The sequence below is a fragment of the Pelobates fuscus genome, chromosome 9 (assembly GCF_036172605.1).
Source record: "Pelobates fuscus isolate aPelFus1 chromosome 9, aPelFus1.pri, whole genome shotgun sequence".
NCBI lineage: Eukaryota > Metazoa > Chordata > Amphibia > Anura > Pelobatidae > Pelobates > Pelobates fuscus.
The window spans coordinates 152814531-152832763 of NC_086325.1; the positions used below are offsets into that span (position 1 = coordinate 152814531).

Consider the following 18233-nt stretch of genomic DNA (forward strand, 5'->3'; position numbering starts at 1 on the left):
TGATTGTTTCACATATTACCCGGACTGCACCAAAAGGAACTCCACTGACCCCTTAACGCAGGAGACATCTCCCAGTGTGGGAAAGCCTGGTTGTGGGTAACGGGAACACATACCGTTTACCCACTATTCGATCTAGTAAGCAGTAACCTGTTTTATATTCTGTACATCTAGCAGTGATCTGCTCTTTGTCTGCATATTAAGCAATGACCTGCTTTATGTTTGTTAACTAAGCAGTGACATGCTTTATACTTGTGTTTTTTACAATTGGAACACCATCCAGTGAGAAGTATAAGTATTTTCATTTCCTTTTTTAAAAAAGCTCTGTTGCATGTGGGGGAGGTGCTCATTATAGTTTGATATCGCTCCACTTCTTAATACTATACTTTGAATACTTTATATGTGGTGAAGGGATCACTTTGAAGTGTGGCAGCTAGTATCCATTAAATATTTGAGATTTGATATAGCCTATAAATAACTCTATTTTTGCTCCTATAGCGTTTTTATATACTAAGCGCTCCAGTATTGTATATTTTATTTTATATACACCTTATTTGTACAGATAATAGCGTTAAATCTTTTTAAAAATACAACCTATGTTTCTTGTTTTTTCAGAATGTTGTATGAGAAGCCCCGAGCTCTCAACCCCACGTGAGTTTTATGTGTTCAAACTTTACTATGATTTTCCATAAGTTTGCTAACAGCAGAGATAGTAAGGAGCACGGGACATTTGCCATTTATGAACTAAATACGCACTGAATTGTGCATATCTGGTAAGGGCATTGCAAATTTTAGTAAACATTTCTCAATAAAATTGTTAATCCTAGCGACATAACCAATTTATTGATTTGAAGTGGTCAGGGTGCCTGGAGTCTGTATGTCCATTTTGCTTTGAAATGCTGCACATACAAAGATTAACCCCATCACTGCTAGAGGTTAAACTCCACCTCCAGCAGCATAATTAACCAGCTTGGAACGAAGATTGGCACATGACACCAGCAAGCCCAGCATGCTGATACCAGACCGCCAATGGCAGTACTGCCCCTGTCCATGCCATCCTTGTCCTTTCCCAAGTCTGTGCTCTGTGCCCTCTTCCCCACCCAATGTCAGGCAAGGAGGATAGGACAGAGGGAGAACTTGGCCTCAGTGAGGGAAAAAGAGGTAAGTTTCAGCCCAGTTCAAATCATCAGCTCTTTAGAAAAGTGAGGTCATGTCCGTCCACTGTGTATGGGACATCTGCCTTTTAAATTATTCAACGCATTTTACCTTCTCTCAGTGACTCTCAACTCAGCAAAACAAAACAACTTTCTGCTAAGTAAAAAAAAGAAAAAAGAAATAAAAGAAAAAAATGATCCAAATTGTTTACTAGACTGATTGATACTAGATATGATTGATGGCTGGAGGGTAATTACTGAAAGGGTAGTTACTAAATGATGATTGGTTTGACAAATCAGGTGAGAAGCGAGTACTAGAGGTGTAAAAAATAAATCCATATTTAATACATTTTTATTTAATCAATATATAAATATAGATTTTTTTTTTCTGCTGCTCCTCTTTTTCCCTTTATCGGTTACTTAGTCTGTAAAAAAAAAAAAAATGGCAGAAAAATGCTCCCATATTTTGCAATAAATGGATCTGCCCATTTTCCTGGTTTATCTGATTTAGTTCTCAAATCAGTCTTTCCGTATCTGGTTAAAATCCCGAATATTTTCTGTAAAAAAGGATTGGCTAGGCTAAATTTTCTCACAAAGCACAAGTCTACTATTTACTAGCACGTCATGCAGGCAGACATACTCACATAAACGTTTACTTTTAGCTGATCTATTTCCAGGAAAAAGCTAGCATAAATAGCAAACAGTTACAATCCTTAGCATCTGGAAGCCATAACATCAATCATCTCTCTCAAATGATCTAATAACGAAATGTAAAAAAAAACTAAACGTGAGGTTACCATGTCCTAATAGTTATATGGTTGGAAGGTCCTAATCCATATGGCCCAAGGCTGGAAAGTACCCAGGACTGGAAGAGTTAAAGCCCCCTCCAAGACCCTACCCACCAACTCGTATACCATTAAACACCCATCCCAACCCTATACCTACTCCCATTACATTTAGTAAGTATTAGGAAGGAGGCGATTTAAATATCTTACTCAATATAAGAAACTACCTCTAAAAAAGATATAGAGAGTGTTACTTTACCGTGCCCGAAATGTAAAAGCTGCTCAACACTAAAAGTGGAATACCCCTTACCCACAATAAAAAACAAATACACAAAAATAAGGTATAAGAGTTATACCAAACAAGTAGAGCGCTCCACTTGTTTGGTATAACTCTTACACCTTATTTTTGTGTATTAGGAAGGAGGCACACTATTTTCAAGCAAGACTTCAGCAGGTTAGCAGGAATTATGTTTTTTATAGTTTTTAATATATTACTCATAAAATGTAAAAAAAAACTGTAAAAAAAAACTAATTCATGCTCACATATCAAAGTCTTGCTTGAAAATCTCTCTTCTATTTTTGCAAACATGGCCAAAAAAGCCATCATAACAAAATCACAAATGTAATAAAAAAAATTATATATATATATATATATATATATATATATATATATATATATATATATATATATATATATCTATATCTAAAATAACTATGGAAAAATATAAGACGTGTTGCAAAAAGAAATACATTCTTATCTTTACTAAGTATCTCTTTATGCAACTTCTATATGTATATATAAAATGTATATGTATATATAATGTATATTTCCATATGAACCTAATGGCAATTCACTGTAAAGGCAGTCCTCATAAATGCAGCATAAAAATCTGAAACAATTATAAAAATTATTCTGTACTTATTTGCATATTTCACATGGCAATCTAGAATTATAACATTAAATATCTTTGTCTACAGCAAAAAAAATAGTAACTTTTCAAATAAATAAAGTTCCCAACATTTTTAGGAATTAGTAGAGTTTTGCATTATTGAACCAAAATTATAATTCAAAACATGAATACAAACAGAGGAAAATATTTTTTTTAATTCTGTATTTCTATATAATATCTTAGGAGAACCGATGTGGTGATGATGACACCGTGGCTTGCCCCTATTATGTGGAATGGTACTTATAACATTGATATATTGAATGCCCAGTTCCACCAAAGAGGAGTCTGCATTGGTCTTGCGATGTTTGCCATTAAAAAGTAAGTAATAACGATTTTACATACGTATTTTTTTCTAAAGTAAGAGGAAACATGGTGGAAAGCCTTTGGTATCATGTGGTTTATTTACATGATCCCGACGCCGTTTGTTTCTGATGTCACAGCAAATGTAAAAGAAAATGCTATTTACTAGTTTTAATTTCTTTACCAGTACACCATAACAAAGAGCTTCTAACTGGAGTGAAACCACTCCAATGAAACCGCAATGCAATTAGAAATTTTCTAGACATACAGGTTTTTTTGTTTTTTTTTTGTTATCCTGTTCTATGTTGTAAGATGTTCTATAGAATTATGATGACATTTAGGATACCTACCTTAGCACGACTTACCAAGTGTGCCATCAAAAGATAAAAATAATACAATGTGAGCAAGATATTACTTTGCTGCAGAGGGATTTAGATAGAATGGGGGACTGGGCACTCAAATGGCAGATGAAATTTAATGTTGAAAAATGCAAAGTTATGCACTTCGGCGTAAAGAATACACAAGCAACGTATACCCTTAATGGAAGTGAATTAGGGATAACAACACACGAAAAGGACTTGGAAATTGTTATAGTCAACAAACTATGCAACAATGTGCAATGTCAATCAGCAGTGGCCAAGGCCAGTAAGGTATTGTCATGCATGAAAAAGGGCATTCATTCTCGGGACGAGAATATCATTTTGCCTCTTTATAAATCACTGGTAAGACCACACATTGAATATGCTGTGCAATTTTGGGCACCTGTTCTAAAGAAGGATATTATGGCACTAGAAAAAGTGCAGAGGCGGGCTACAAAATTAATAAAAGGAATGGAACATATCAGCTATGAAGAAAGGTTAACAAATTTAAACCTATTTAGTTTAGAAAAACGTCGCCTGAGAGGGGATATGATAACATTATACAAATATATTCGAGGCCAATACAAACCATTGTGTGGAAATCTATTTACAAACCGGACTTTACATAGGACACGAGGCCATGCGCTGTGTAACGGACCGTTTCAGCAGAAAAGGGGTAAAAATCCGTTTAGGCGATAATGCCCGTTTCACAGACAGACACAGCTACTGCAAAACTCACGAATTGGATATAAGTGAATGCACCAAACTCCCGAACTGCATACAAGGGAATAAGGTAGCACTCCAAACTCCCGAACTGGAACCTCACAAATAGCTGCTAGCAGACGAACAGGAAAAGCAGACATCAGCTTACACTCCTAGCAATCAATCTCCAACAGCATACAGTGAATCCCATAGTCTTTCATTATATGAATAGGCTCCATGGCATAGCTATCTGGGGGTATCACCGCTCACACAGGGCAAGTACCGAATGGCCCCACTGTGTTTAAAGGGCCAGAATGAGTGACATGCACTCTGTTAGGGCCAAATAAGTTTTTTAAAAGGGGCCAATCTCCCAGGGCCATAGTCCAAAGGCAGCAGGCGGGCAACCAGGCTCCTCCAATGCAATGTGGCGAGATTGGTCTCGTCACAGACTGGAAGAAAGAAGATTTTGTCTAAGGCAAAGGAAAGGTTTTTTTACTGTAAGAACAATCAGGATGTGGAATTCTCTGCCTGAAGAAGTGGTTTTATCAGAGTCCATACAGATGTTCAAACAGCTACTAGATGCATACTTGCAAAAACAGAATATTCAAGGATATAATCTTTCAATGTAGGGTAATAACTGCTTGATCCAAGGATAAATCTGACTGCCATTCTGGGGTCAAGAAGGACATTTTTTCCTAGCTTGTTGCAAAATTGTGCTTCAAACTGGGTTTTTTTGCTTTCTTTTGGATCAAAGCAAAAAACAAATGTGAGGAAGGTTGAACTTGATGGACGCAAGTCTCTTTTCAGCTATGTAACTATGTAACTATGAGATCCCAGTAATTACTGGACAGAGATGGCGGGAGATTTTAAAAATAAATTTTGTGTAGTTCTCCAGCACTCCTGATGATCCCAGCAACGGCCGCTGGGTGAAACGCTTGTCGGGTGCAGATTGGTGTGTCTCTTTACTTGAATCATTGACAACTTCTAATAACTTTTGTTTTATGTTTTATTTTTCATTTGAATATCACTATTATTACTATCATTTTGACTGTGTGATATTGTTCTAGTATCCATATATATATGAACTATTTTTTTTATTTTAGCAATAAAAGTTACTTTTTAACTAGTGTTTTACCACTATCTTTTTTTCTATTTGAATTTAACTAAGGGCTAAAACCCCTTTATCTTGAGTGGTGGAACACCCTAATCAACCATCACTATCAGTGAAATAGTGACAGACAAGAAATACCTCTATTCATTATCCTTGTTCACCAGAACCCAATGTTAACTAAGTGGGATTAATTCCTCTATGCTGTGTTTTAGGGTATACATGATATATACTGGGTAGGAGCCTTCTCTTGGTGATTGTCCCCAGAGGCGTACCTAGGGTCTCCAGCGCCCTTGGAGAGGAACCATATTACCCCCCCTCCTCCCTTATCATGAAAAAACTAAAACTTAATTTTTTTAGTTTAACGTTTTCCACCATGTGAAGGGAAGCTAAAGAAATAAATCTAGCATTGTATTTTGTTTCCTCATCCTCCATGTCCCATAAATAGTGATTAAAGAGGAATTGCCAGTCACCCAAAGCCCCTTCTCTCTATTTGAAACCACTACAAGGAGAACTCTATCAGCTAGTGCACATGAAATCACAAATCTTCTTATACAATGCTTTCCCAATAATGCCAATGATAGGGTTTGCTCTAATGCAGCGTTTCCCAAACCAGTCCTCAAGACCCACCAACAGTCCATGTTTTGTTAGTATCTCCATTGGAATAAAACAGAGAAATACATAAATCCTGGACTGTTGGTGGGCCATGAGGACTGGTTTGGGAACCACTGCTCTAATGAATATGTTAGCAGCTTTAAATCATAAATATATATTTACACTTTGGTGATGATGGTGATGTGCCAGTGGAATGCTTGTCACCATATTGCAAGCCTAACACAGGGCACATCACACCTTTTTACAAGCATAACATAGGGTACATCACACCTTATTAGTGCTGAAACCAGGGGGCTGGCTGCACTCACCTGAACATGCATAAATAGGGTGCTGCAGGGAGCCAATTTATACAATAAAAAGAGAAAATACAGCGCACTCCCTTATCCACTAAACAGCAACTTCGGTGCTGACAGATTTTTTTAGTTTTTTAAAAACTTCAAGTTACTTACAGTCTCCCTCCTATGTCCCTTGCCTCCTATCCAAGTCCCTCTCTCATGTCCCTTACCTCCTATCCATGTCCCTCTCCCATGTCCCACACCCATCCGTGTCTCCCTCCCCCCATGTCCCACACCCATCCGTGTCTCCCTCCCCCCATGTCCCCCACCCACCCGTGTCTCTCTCCCCCTCATGTCCCCCACCCCTCTGTGTCTCTCTCCCCCATGCCTCATCCCATGTCCCTCTCACCATGCCTCCCTCCCCCCATGTCTCTCTCTCCCCCCCTTGTTCCCATCCCATGTCACTCTATCTCCCCATTCCCCCTCCCATATCACACTCTCTCTCCCCATGTCCCCATCCCATGCCCCCTCCCATGTCACTCTCTCTCCCCATCTCCCCTCCAATGTCACTCTCTCCCCCCATGTCACTCTCTCCCCCATGCCTCTCTCTCCCCCATGTCACCATCCCACTTCTCTCCCTCCCCATGCCTCCCTCCCATGTCTCTGTCCCCCATGCCTCCCTACCGTCTCTCGTCCCCCATGCCTCCCTCCCATGTCTCTCTCCATCCCCCCATGTCCCCTCCCATGTCTCTTTCCATCCCCCCAGCCCCCTCCCATGTATCTCTCTGTCCCCATGACCCTCCCATGTATTTCTGTCCCCATTCCCCCTGCCACATATTTCTGTCCCGTTACACCCGGCGCGCCTACACAGAACGGAAGGAGGGGGAGGAGCTTCCCTCTCCTAGTGAGTACTGTGCGTGTGATGAGGGCCGGTGCAAGGATTTTTAGCCACACAGGCGAAGAAGCATTTTGCCTCCCCTTTTCCCCCACCCACAAAAAAAGTGCATCTTAACCTGTGTGTCTTGCAACACCCCCTTTTGAATTTCTTACCCTCTTTAGTGTTTCATATCCCCTCTTTTGAATGTATTACCCCTCTTTAGTGTGTCTTACAACCTCCTTTGTTTGTCTCTTACTTACACCCGTCCCCTTTTTGTGTCTCTTACCCCCAGCCCCTTTCTTTGTTTTATTTCTCTACCACTATAGTCTATTTCTCCCCTTAGTCCATTTTGTGTGTCCCTCCAGATCCCTTTGTGTGTCTTTTCTTCCAAGCCATGTGTAACGGCACCCCCAGGCATAAAAGGGTTAAACCGCTGTTTAGAAGATCTTCCCCTTCCAGAGATCAGGCACAGCTACTGCAGAACACCGAACTCCCGAACTGGATACAAAATAGCACTCCAACTCCCGAACTGGAACCTCACGAATAGCTGCTAGCAGACGAACAGGAAAAGCAGACAATCAGCTTACACTCCTGGAAATCAGTCTCTAACAGCATACAGTAAATCCCCCCAAAGACGAGACAGAGCTCCGTGTTGAGGGTCAAGCAGTGGTCTGTTTAATGGCACCAAAAGAACCTCCTTTTATGACAGTTTCCTTTAGGTAGGACCACCCACAGGGTGTTACAAAATAACCAATCATACACGTACATTACAGAAGATACTCCCAGCATTTACACACAAAATCCTCCACTCTGCCTGTGATACAATTATGTTACACAATGGTTTAACATAATTATCACAGACAGTAAAAATACAGTTTTTCCACATACCCTGTAACTTTAAAACCATACATCCAATCTCCATAAAAATTACATATTTAAACTCAGCATACTTTAAAAATCATACCAATCCCTCCAGTGGATAAAAAGATAGCCGGAAGTCCTTTATGACCGACCGCAATCACATTTTCCTGCCCAAAACAGTTCCATAGATTTGGGCTGTGCAGTCGGTCAATTTCCTGCAGAAAAACGGCTAAGTCCCAGGAGCGCCGCCCGAGCGCTCTGTAGAGAGCCTCAGGCGGCTGCAGCTTTGCCTGGGCTTGTGCGTCCATGAGGGCGCACCGCCCGGGCGCAGCCAGAGGAGAGGGGCTGACAGGAGGGAAGCACTCAGCGCTCCCTCCTGTCACTCCCTCACTGTAGCGGGGCCGAGCCCTGTATGGTCCGCAGGTGCAGGGAGCATCTGTCTCCTGTACCCGGCTGGACTAACAGGAAGTGCACACTCAGTGTGCACTTCCTGTTAGTCCAGCCGGGTAATGAAAACAAAAGCTCCCTGTACCCGCGGATCCTAAAGAGCTCGGCCACGCTACAACAGAGGTAGGGGAGGGGGGAGGAAGAAGAAATTGGTAGGGGAGGGGGGAGAAGAAGAAATTGGTAGGGGAGGGGGGAGAAGAAAAAATTGGTAGGGGAGGGGGGAGGAAGAAGAAATTGGTAGGGGAGGGTGAGAAGAAGAAATTGGTAGGGGAGGGTGAGAAGAAGAAATTGGTATGGGAGGGGGGAGGAAGAAGAAATTGATAGGGGAGGGGGGAGAATAGGGAAATTGGTATGAGAAGGGGCGAGAAGAAATTGGTAGGGTAGGGGGGAGGAAGACAAAATTGGTAGGGGAGGGGGGAGGAAGAAGAAATTGGTAGGGGAGGGGGGAGAAGAAGAAATTGGTAGGGGAGGGGGGAGGAAGAAGAAATTGGTAGGGGGGAGGAAGAAGAAATTGGTAGGGGAGGGGGGAGGAAGAAGAAATTGGTAGGGGAGGAGGGAGAAGAAGAAATTGGTAGGGGAGGGGGGAGAAGAAGAAATTGGAGGGGAGGGGGAGAAGAAAAAATTGGTAGGGTAGGGGGGAGAAGAAATTGACAGGGGGAGAAGAAATTGACAGGGGGAGAAGAAATTGACAGGGGGGGAGAAATTGACAGAGGGGGGAGAAGAAATTGACAGGGGAGAGAAGAAATTGACAGGGGGAGAAGAAATTGACAGGGGGAGAAGAAATTGACAGGGGGGAGAAGAAATTGACACGGGGAGAAGAAATTGACAGGGGGAGAAAGAAATTGACAGGGGGTGAGAGTTACAGGGGAGGGAAGGGGAATGAGAGTGGGGAGGGGGAGGGGAGAAGAGAGTGACAAGGGAGTGGGGGAAGAGAGTGACAAGGGAGGGGGGAGAAGAGAGTGACAAGGGAGTGGGGGAAGAGAGTGACAAGGGAGGGGGGAGAAGAGAGTGACAAGGGGGGAGAGATTGACATCCATCACACACACAATGCACCCCTTACACACAAAGACAACGCACCCCTTGCACACAGAAAAACACACAATGCATTACACACACAGACACACACACAAGCAATGCAACCCTTACACACACAGAAACACACAATGCACCCCTTAAACACACTCAATGCACCCCATACAGACGCACACGGCATCCCATACATACACAGAAACACACCTTGCAGCCCTTACACATACAAACACAGATTCACACAATTCCTTACACACATATCAGGACATCCCATACACACTCCACCCCCTGTGAACAAACTCATTGGTGGAACATGAAGGTGGACCCTGGGACCCAGACCTTGAGCTGTGTAAAGGGCCCCCCAAAAATGGAGCTGTTTCCCGTTCTCCCAGAACATTGATTTGTGTGACCACAGTTACAAACAGCCTCCAGAGAGCCTGTTCTTCACCAGACCAGTGGAGCCAGACTGCAGGTAGAGCCCATCATCATCCTCATCTGGTTGTAAGTAAGCAATCTAGCATATTATTCGTGGCACTAATCTCTAATTTTATGTCAAGACACGGAGGCTCATATTGCTTAACCCTTTCTTTACTGTCCACCAATAGCAGCAAAGTATATTAACAGTAAGAAAAAACAGTAACCATAGAGATAGGACACTCCCATATCCAGTCCCAGTATAATAGGCAGCACCTCCTCCTCCAATTCCTCTTTCTTTGCTGCTACCAGACAGATAAGTACCTCATTATTTACTTTTTCTCTGCTGACAATTTGTACCATTCACTGGTTAATTTATGCTTGTATTTTGTATTTATTTGACCTTCTGTTGTATACCTTATTGAGCCGAGGGTCCCAGACCTTCCCTGTCCGGCTTTATCCTGCTCTACCTTCTCTGATTCCCTTGGTATCGCTCTAAACTTTCCCTTCATTACTCTGCCGGTCTGCCTGTCTTCTCTCCTATTGCTGCATTCAAATTTTTCATGTGAACGCTGCATTCACCTGTTTGATGAGAACCAGTCTGCCTGCCTATTCTCCTATTGCTGCATTCGAATTTTTCATTCGAATGCTGGATTCACCTGTTTGATGTGAACCGGTCTGCCTGCCTATTCTCCTATTGCTGCATTCGAATTTTTCATTCGAACGCTGGATTCACCTGTTCTATGTGTTCCCCTGTGACTCTATATGCATTCGCCTTTTTTCTGGCGAACGTTCAGCTCTTTCACCCTTTTCTCTTGGTATTCCGCAGCAAATCTCGCGAGATTGCCGGCGGCCTTTTTCTATCAGTCACTTTGGCGCTCTTTTTCCCAGCCTGTCCCTGCAGGCCTTTTAATGAAAAACACGGCGGCACTGCAGTACTGGCATTAGTTAAAATGGCAGATCATATGGGTGGGGCATTGTGATGTCACATGGGGGGGCGGCAAACTTTACTTTTGCCTAGGGCTGCAAAAATCCTTGCACCGGCCCTGCATACACACAGAGACATTTATACACACAGAGACACACATACATGCACACCGAGACATACATACATACACACAGAGAAATACATACATATACACACAGTCACAATTACATACCTACTTTACATACAGGTCCTTGAGATGCATGCTGACAGGCTCTGTGGAGTCCTGACTTGCAGCCCAGCCTCATCACAGGGCGCCATCCGCGCTGTGTGGTACACAGGGAGCAGGGATATGATGTCATTCATATCCTCGCCTCCTCCACACAGCTTGCGGCAGGCACCAGTGAAGGAGGCAGCTCGGGCAGCAGGAAGCTGGGCTTCACGAGCGCTCCCCTCCAGCCGGACAGCCTGACATTGCGTGTGGTTCCCTAATAGAGTGTGGAGCCGCATGCTTCAGTGGGGTGCAGGCCGAGCAGGGGGGCACAAAAATCACTTGTCACACTGACACTTGATTTTTGCGCCCCACCTTCAGCCTGCGCCCCTGGTGGGCGCCGGTTTTGCCAACCTCACGGTATGCCCCTGAATGCCCCCTGTTCTTCCACCCTCTGAAAGATGGGATACAAGGTAATTTAATCACCATGATTGGAGTCCCCAGGTCCTTAATTACTCAGTTGTGTGTGTGTACCTAAAGCAGATGGCAAGTTAGATTGACCAGAAGTTGATCAGAAAACAGTAGAATCTGACCCAGTATGGATTCTCAGCCAGATAAAAAAAAAAGCAAAATTTCCCCCAAAAAAGGTCTATATAAATATATATTTTTAAATCATTAAGGTTCATTTAATGCAATAGATATTTAAAAACAAGAAGTGAAATTAGATAACTTAACAGAAAAGGGAAAAACTCCCAACAGCAACAAAATTAAAACCACCTGCCTAATATCGTGTAGGTGCCACTCGTGCTGTCAAAACAGCTCTGATGGGTTGAGGCAAGGACTCCACATGACATTTGAATGTGACGTATCATCTGTTAAGACCTGCAACTTCCTGCATGGATCGGATATGTTGTTCCAGCACATTCCACACGTTTTCAATCAGTCATGCAGGCAGACATACCCATGTAAACCCTTACTTTCAGCTTGCCTATTTCCAGAAAAAAATAGCATAACTAGCAAACAGCCTTCTTCCAATAGTGCATCCTGCTGCCATCTCTTCCCCAGGAAAACCACACGCGTGAACCTGGCCATCCACCTGTTCTAAAAGAAAATGTGATTCTTCAGACCAGGCAACCTTCTTTCATTGCTCCATGGTCCAGTTCTGATGCTCATATCCCCACTGAAGGTCGTGATTTGAAACGAAGTGCGTGACGTCAGCCGCATGGGCGGAGACTGATCGGTGAAACCCTGAAGTCATAACGCCCGGTAATGCCGATTGGGATGAATTCAACATGGAGGAGTTCCGAGACAATATGGAAGGATCCTGACAAAGCCAATTGAAGCTGCTGGGGCTATTATTTCCTTAGATTTAAATGTTATAGTGAGGGCAATAATGTGTTTAAATAATGGTATTTGAGAATTAATAACCTTAGGGCCACTTTTAAACATTTGATTCGGAGTTGAATTTCCTCTTAATTTAATACTTTTTAATACTATTTCCAACGTGTCCTGGTTAAGGACTATATCTGAAGATAAATGCCTGAGTATTATTGTAAATTCTAACCCTGCTTGTTGATTAAAGGGACACTCAACTAACCCAATTCTTTTTTTTTTTTTTTTTTTAAAGCATGTCACTTGCAACAGCTGCAGGTTTCTTATCTAAAACCTCTGCAAATCCTCCCCTTCTTTCCCAGCGTTGACTTTCCATGGCTGCCCCATCACAGACTTCACAATACCGCTCAATGAGTCCACTGAGCTAAGCACCTACCGTGTTTCTCCGAAAATAAGACCGGGTCTTATATTAATTTTAGTCACACAAAACACACTAGGGCTTATTTTCAGGGTAGGGCTTATTTATTTACGGTACCGGTATGTACATTGAACCCCCCCCTTTAATTAATCCACCCCCCCTTTAATTAATCCACCCCCTCTAATTAATCCACCCCCCCTTTAATAAATCCACCCCCTCTAATTAATCCACCCCCCTTTAATTAATTCACCCTCCCTCTAATTAATCCACCCCCTCTAATTAATCCACCACCCCTTTAATTAATCCACCCCCCCTCTTTAATAAATCCACCCCTCTAATTAATCCACCCCATCTAATTAATCCCCACACCCACTCTAATCCACACCCCCCTCTAATTAATCCACACCCCCTCTAATGAATCCACCCCCTCTAATTAATCCACCCCCTCTAATTAATCCACCCCCCCTCTAATTAATCCACACCCCCCTCTAATTAATCCACCCTCCCTTTAATTAATCCACCACCCCTTTAATTAATCCACCCTCCCTTTAATTAATTCACCCCCCTTTAATTAATTCACCCCCACTTTAATTAATTCACCCCCCCTTTAATTAATTCACCCCCCCCCCTTTAATTAATTAAGTCCCAGGCATAAAATACCGGTATCTACTCACAGTTCAAAGAGTCCGACCACTGGGTGCCTCACCGCCCGGAATGGATCCTTCCGCTGAAGATCCGTGAAGGCAGACTGACGGCGCTGCGCACGTCGTCATCACGCTGCGCACGTCATCATCACGCTGCGCGATGCCGCGGCCAGCAACGCTCCTCCCCCTCCTCATAGAAGAAGGAAGTCCCGCCAAAGGTAAAATGCCTAGGTCTTATTTTCGGGGTAGGGCTTATATTGCAGCCCACCCCGAAAATTCGGCTAGGGCTTATTTTCGGGGTAGGTCCTATTTTCGGGGAAACACGGTAGAAAGGAGCAGAACCAGGTGTCTGATTGGCAGCCAGAGGGTTTTAACAAGGTTAATGTATATATGTGTCAATTTCTATTGAAATCTGCACTTTTTGTAAAATGAAAAAAAAAGGACACACTTCACATAAAGCACTTCGGTAAAATGAAGTGCTCTAGGAGTTTGGAGTGTCCCTTTAAAGCAGAGGTAAGCAACCTATTGCACTCCAGATGTTGTGGACTACATCTCCCCTGATGCTTTGCCAGGGTTATGACTGTATGTGCATTATGGAATATGTAGTCCAAAACATGTGGAGGGCCAGAGGTTGCCTAGCGTGCGTTAAAGTCTGGGCCCTGGACTACTATTGCTCTGTTCATGCTTAATTTAAAATTACGTTTTCATTTCCTCCATCTGTTTATTCAAACTGAAAATTCTGAACAATATTTTCTTAAATGTCTAAATTGGCTATAAGGTATATAACAAGGCTAGATGTTTTTTACGAAAACTAGTGGCAGGGGTGAAACTTTTCCTGTCCACTGACTTGCTATGCTGTCAATTGTTAGATTTTGAAATATTACAGCAGATGTTATGGTTTTTTTTTTATAGCAAAATCACAATTAATAATGTAGAAACATTTTTTGCAAACTTTTTTAATTTATAACTGAGTTATACATCTATGTCCTTTTATTTCAGGTATGTAGTGTTCCTTAAACAATTCATAGAAACGGCTGAAAAATTCTTCATGGTAGGACATAAAGTCAACTATTACATACTCACTGATCGTGTCGAGGAAGTACGCCAGTACAATTTTACTCTTGGTGAAGGGAGACAGTTATTTACCCTACAATCTCCCACGTACAAAAGGTGGCAGGATATCTGCTTCAGACGCATGGAGATGATTCGCAATTATACTCGTGACAGATTCATCAATGAGGTTGACTACCTGGCTGTGGCGGATATTGACATGCAGTTCAGTGACGATGTTGGCGTAGAGAGCTTAAGTGAATTGTTTGGGACCATACATCCTGGTTACTATAACGCACCTCGACAGAGTTTTACGTATGAACGGCGGCCACAGTCTAGAGCCTACATTCCATATGATGAGGGTGACTTTTATTATGCAGCAGGTTACTTTGGGGGCACAACAGAAGAAATATACAAACTGACCAATTACTGCCATAATGGCATAATGGCGGACAGAGAGAAACATATTGAAGCTATATGGCATGAAGAGAGTCATTTAAACAAATATTTTATTTATTACAAACCGACAAAGCTCCTTTCACCTGAATATTTATGGGACAACCGTATGGGTATCCCAGGATTCCTTAAAAGACGAAGATTTGTTGCTGTTCCAAAAAACCATAATGAAATCCGGAACAAAAGATCAATCAAAGAAAAACAAGTAGCCAGTCAAAACGCTAAACATTAAAAAAAAAAAAAAAAGGTTTCGCAACATTCTGCATTTTATCCCTGACACCCTTGTCCCACCTCCCACATTCTAAAAAAAAAAAACGTATTATTACTACAAAAATTATAGCTCTCTTTCTGTCCTTCTCTCCAAACTTTCAGTATTCAATAACCCTTTTCCAATATCACTGAAAAGTACAGAAAAGTTGTCTGGCAGTGATAGTTCAGCTATTGGCTTTCAGGAGTGAAAACCTGGTAACTAAAGTACAAGTCCCAGAAGTCCCTCCACTGAGCAGAACTCAAGTTGTGCACAGATAGCTAATCATCCTCCCTACATTGTAACTCTTGCAGCGCTAGGATAAACATGTTCAGAGTATGTAGGCCACACTACTTCCTGTAGTAAGCAAATTCAAGTCCAATTTGTGGAGATTTGCACAAACAGAAAGTACTGTAAAAGTAAGCATTTTTGTTATATGTCATTATTTTGGATTGGTGCTTTAGCATATTTTTAATGGATTGAAATGTCCCTTTAAAGAACACCAGGCACAATAAGCACTACAGCACAGAGCCAGACTCTCTCTGCCCGAGCTAAACTCAGCAGTGCAGGACTAACGGGCCCTTTGCAGGGCTTCAGGTGAACTAACAGAAGCATTTAATAGGAGTTTTCGGCTCTACTGGAGGCTATAAAGAGATGGAACCAGGTTTTTAAAACGGTTTCCTTACATTGGGGAGCACCAGAGCACTCCTGGCACCTTAACGCGCTGTAGTGGTTATAGTTTTTTTAGCATTCCTTTACATATACAAAAAATGCTTATTGACACATTGTATATACTTGAGTTTTAACAAACATGCAACTAAGTTAAAGGGACACTGCAGGCACGCAGACCACTTCTGCCCATTGGAGTGGTCTGGGTGCCAACTCCCATCACCCTTAACCCTGCAAGTGTAATTATTGCAGCTTTTAAAACTGCAATAATAACCTTGCAGGGTTAAGTCCTCCTCTAGTGGCTGTCTATCAGACAGCCACCAGATGGACTTTGTGTTCTTAAAACACGAAAAGTGTTTTAAACGACGCTGGACGTACTCACGCTATGCATGAGGACCTCCAGCATCGCGGAAATCCATGGGTGTGGGCAGAACCTAACCCAGCGCCGAGGGACATCGGTGCTGAATTCAGGTAAGTCACTGAAGGGGTTTTAACCTCTTCAGCAACATGGGATGAGGAGTGGGAGGGAGAGGGGCACTGCAGGGTCCTGCAGTGCCAGGAAAACGGATTTGTTTGTGCCGGCACTGTAGAGTCCCTTTAACACTTCAGTTTGTTTAAATATAATAGTGATAAGACATCACTGAACACTTCTGAAATGCCACCTTTGCTAATCCAAATCATTCTTGAAAATAGTAATGACTCTAAAGGATAGTTTGGTTCACTTTTTATTGCATATTTCAAGTAGATAGGCACATGTCAAATCTAATAGCTATTTATTGAAAATGTGATGACTTATTCCTTTATAATATAACAAAAAAAAAAAAAATGCTCAAGCTCCATAGTAAGAGCCAAATACAATTTATTAAGAAGTTTAACATCACCAAAATGTTTTGGTTTTTTTCTTTCACAAATCTCAAGGAGTTGATAAAGTCCCTAAAAAGTAGAGTATTATTATGTCTACACTCATTTAGAAAATGGTTTACCTTCCAACTAATCAAACTCCGTTAGTCTTTGAAACCGCAGTTTATGTGAATACAATGTGTTATCTAGGGCATCTGCAACATATGATTCAATGATTCAATGAAATAATATCACCAGGTATATTTGAAATTATATATAAATGATATATACCACTACCAAGAAAAAGTCAAATAAAACATACTTTGAGCAATATTTTTCTGTGGTTTACATAATTGGTTTTTTTTATATATCCAAGTTTGTTAAATGATTTCCCTAACCTCTTCTTCATTTCTTTATGTAATTGAAAGTTTTGCATTTTTATCCTCATTACATTACATGTTTTTTATTATTACTATAAATTTTATCATCTGTAATATATCTTATGCATTTCACCAATTAGCAGCATGGTTAAATAATGGTGTCATCAAAGCTATTCAGATCTGGAGCATTTTTGTAATGGTTTATTTATGGTTGCCATAGTTATCACCATCTACTCTTTTTATATTTATGCCCGTTACACCTCAGGAGTCCTTAGAATAGAAGCCTTACAGATAACAGTGAAAATGGATTGCAGTATTTTCGATTATTGTTCACATATATTCTTATTATTGTTAAAGTGGACATAGGTTGCGTGTTTTCCCCATGACAATGGTGATATTTTCAAGATTTTTTTTTTCACCCTGTGCATTTTCCTGTCATACCTGCTCAGCCTCCCTCCCTCCCTTCAAGGACCATCTCTCTCCCTGCTCAGCCCCCCTCCCTCCTGACAGCCCTCTCCCTTCACAAACCCTCTCTCTCCCTGCTCAGCCCCCCTCCCTTCACAGAACCTCTCCCTCCCTGCTCAGCCCCCCTCCCTTCACAGACCCTCTCCCTGCCTGCTCAGCCCCCTCCCTTCACAGACCTTCTCCCTTTTCTGCTCAGCCCCCTTTCTTTCACAGACCATCTCCCTCCCATCACAGACCCTCTCCCTCCCTGCTCAGCCCCCCTCCCTTCACAGACCCTCTCCGATTATTTCCCTTCATAGACCCTCTCCCTCCCTGCACATTCCCCCCCTACCTTCACAGATCTCCTCTCTCCCTCCCTGCACAGTCCCCCTTCCCTCCCTGCACAGTCCCCCCTCCATCCCTTTACAGACCCCCTCCTTCCCTGCACAGATAGATTTTGTATTTGGGTCAAGATAGGAGCGGCAAACTCAGGGACAGCCCCGGCGGCAAAACTCTAGCTACGTAATTGACTCTACTTGGTCTGAGAAATCTGCTCACAATGTTCTGTGACTCGAGGGGGAAGGAATATGATGCTAACAGCACACCGAGAGCAGCTACTGTCAGACTGGACAAGAGATAAAGAAGATCCCCTACTATGTTCTGCAAGGCCACATGACACAAGAGAGAAGGGGACATACTAAAAGGAATGAGAGATTGGAATGCCCATAGACTTTAACAATGCAG

At 42.3% G+C, this 18233-nt stretch overlaps 1 protein-coding gene across 2 annotated transcripts in view; it reads left to right on the forward strand.

Annotated features, from left to right (window-relative positions):
* Nucleotides 1-15658, forward strand: part of LOC134573203 (histo-blood group ABO system transferase-like) — a 134816-nt gene extending 119158 nt beyond the window's left edge. For both annotated transcript variants that reach the window (XM_063432784.1, XM_063432783.1), the window contains exons 6-8: nucleotides 613-648; nucleotides 3070-3204; nucleotides 14403-15658. In XM_063432784.1, coding sequence (XP_063288854.1) covers nucleotides 613-648; nucleotides 3070-3204; nucleotides 14403-15141 — 910 coding nt within the window. In that variant the 3' untranslated portion in view covers nucleotides 15142-15658. The remainder of the gene's footprint in view (nucleotides 1-612; nucleotides 649-3069; nucleotides 3205-14402) is intronic.
* Nucleotides 15659-18233: the final 2575 nt, after the last annotated feature.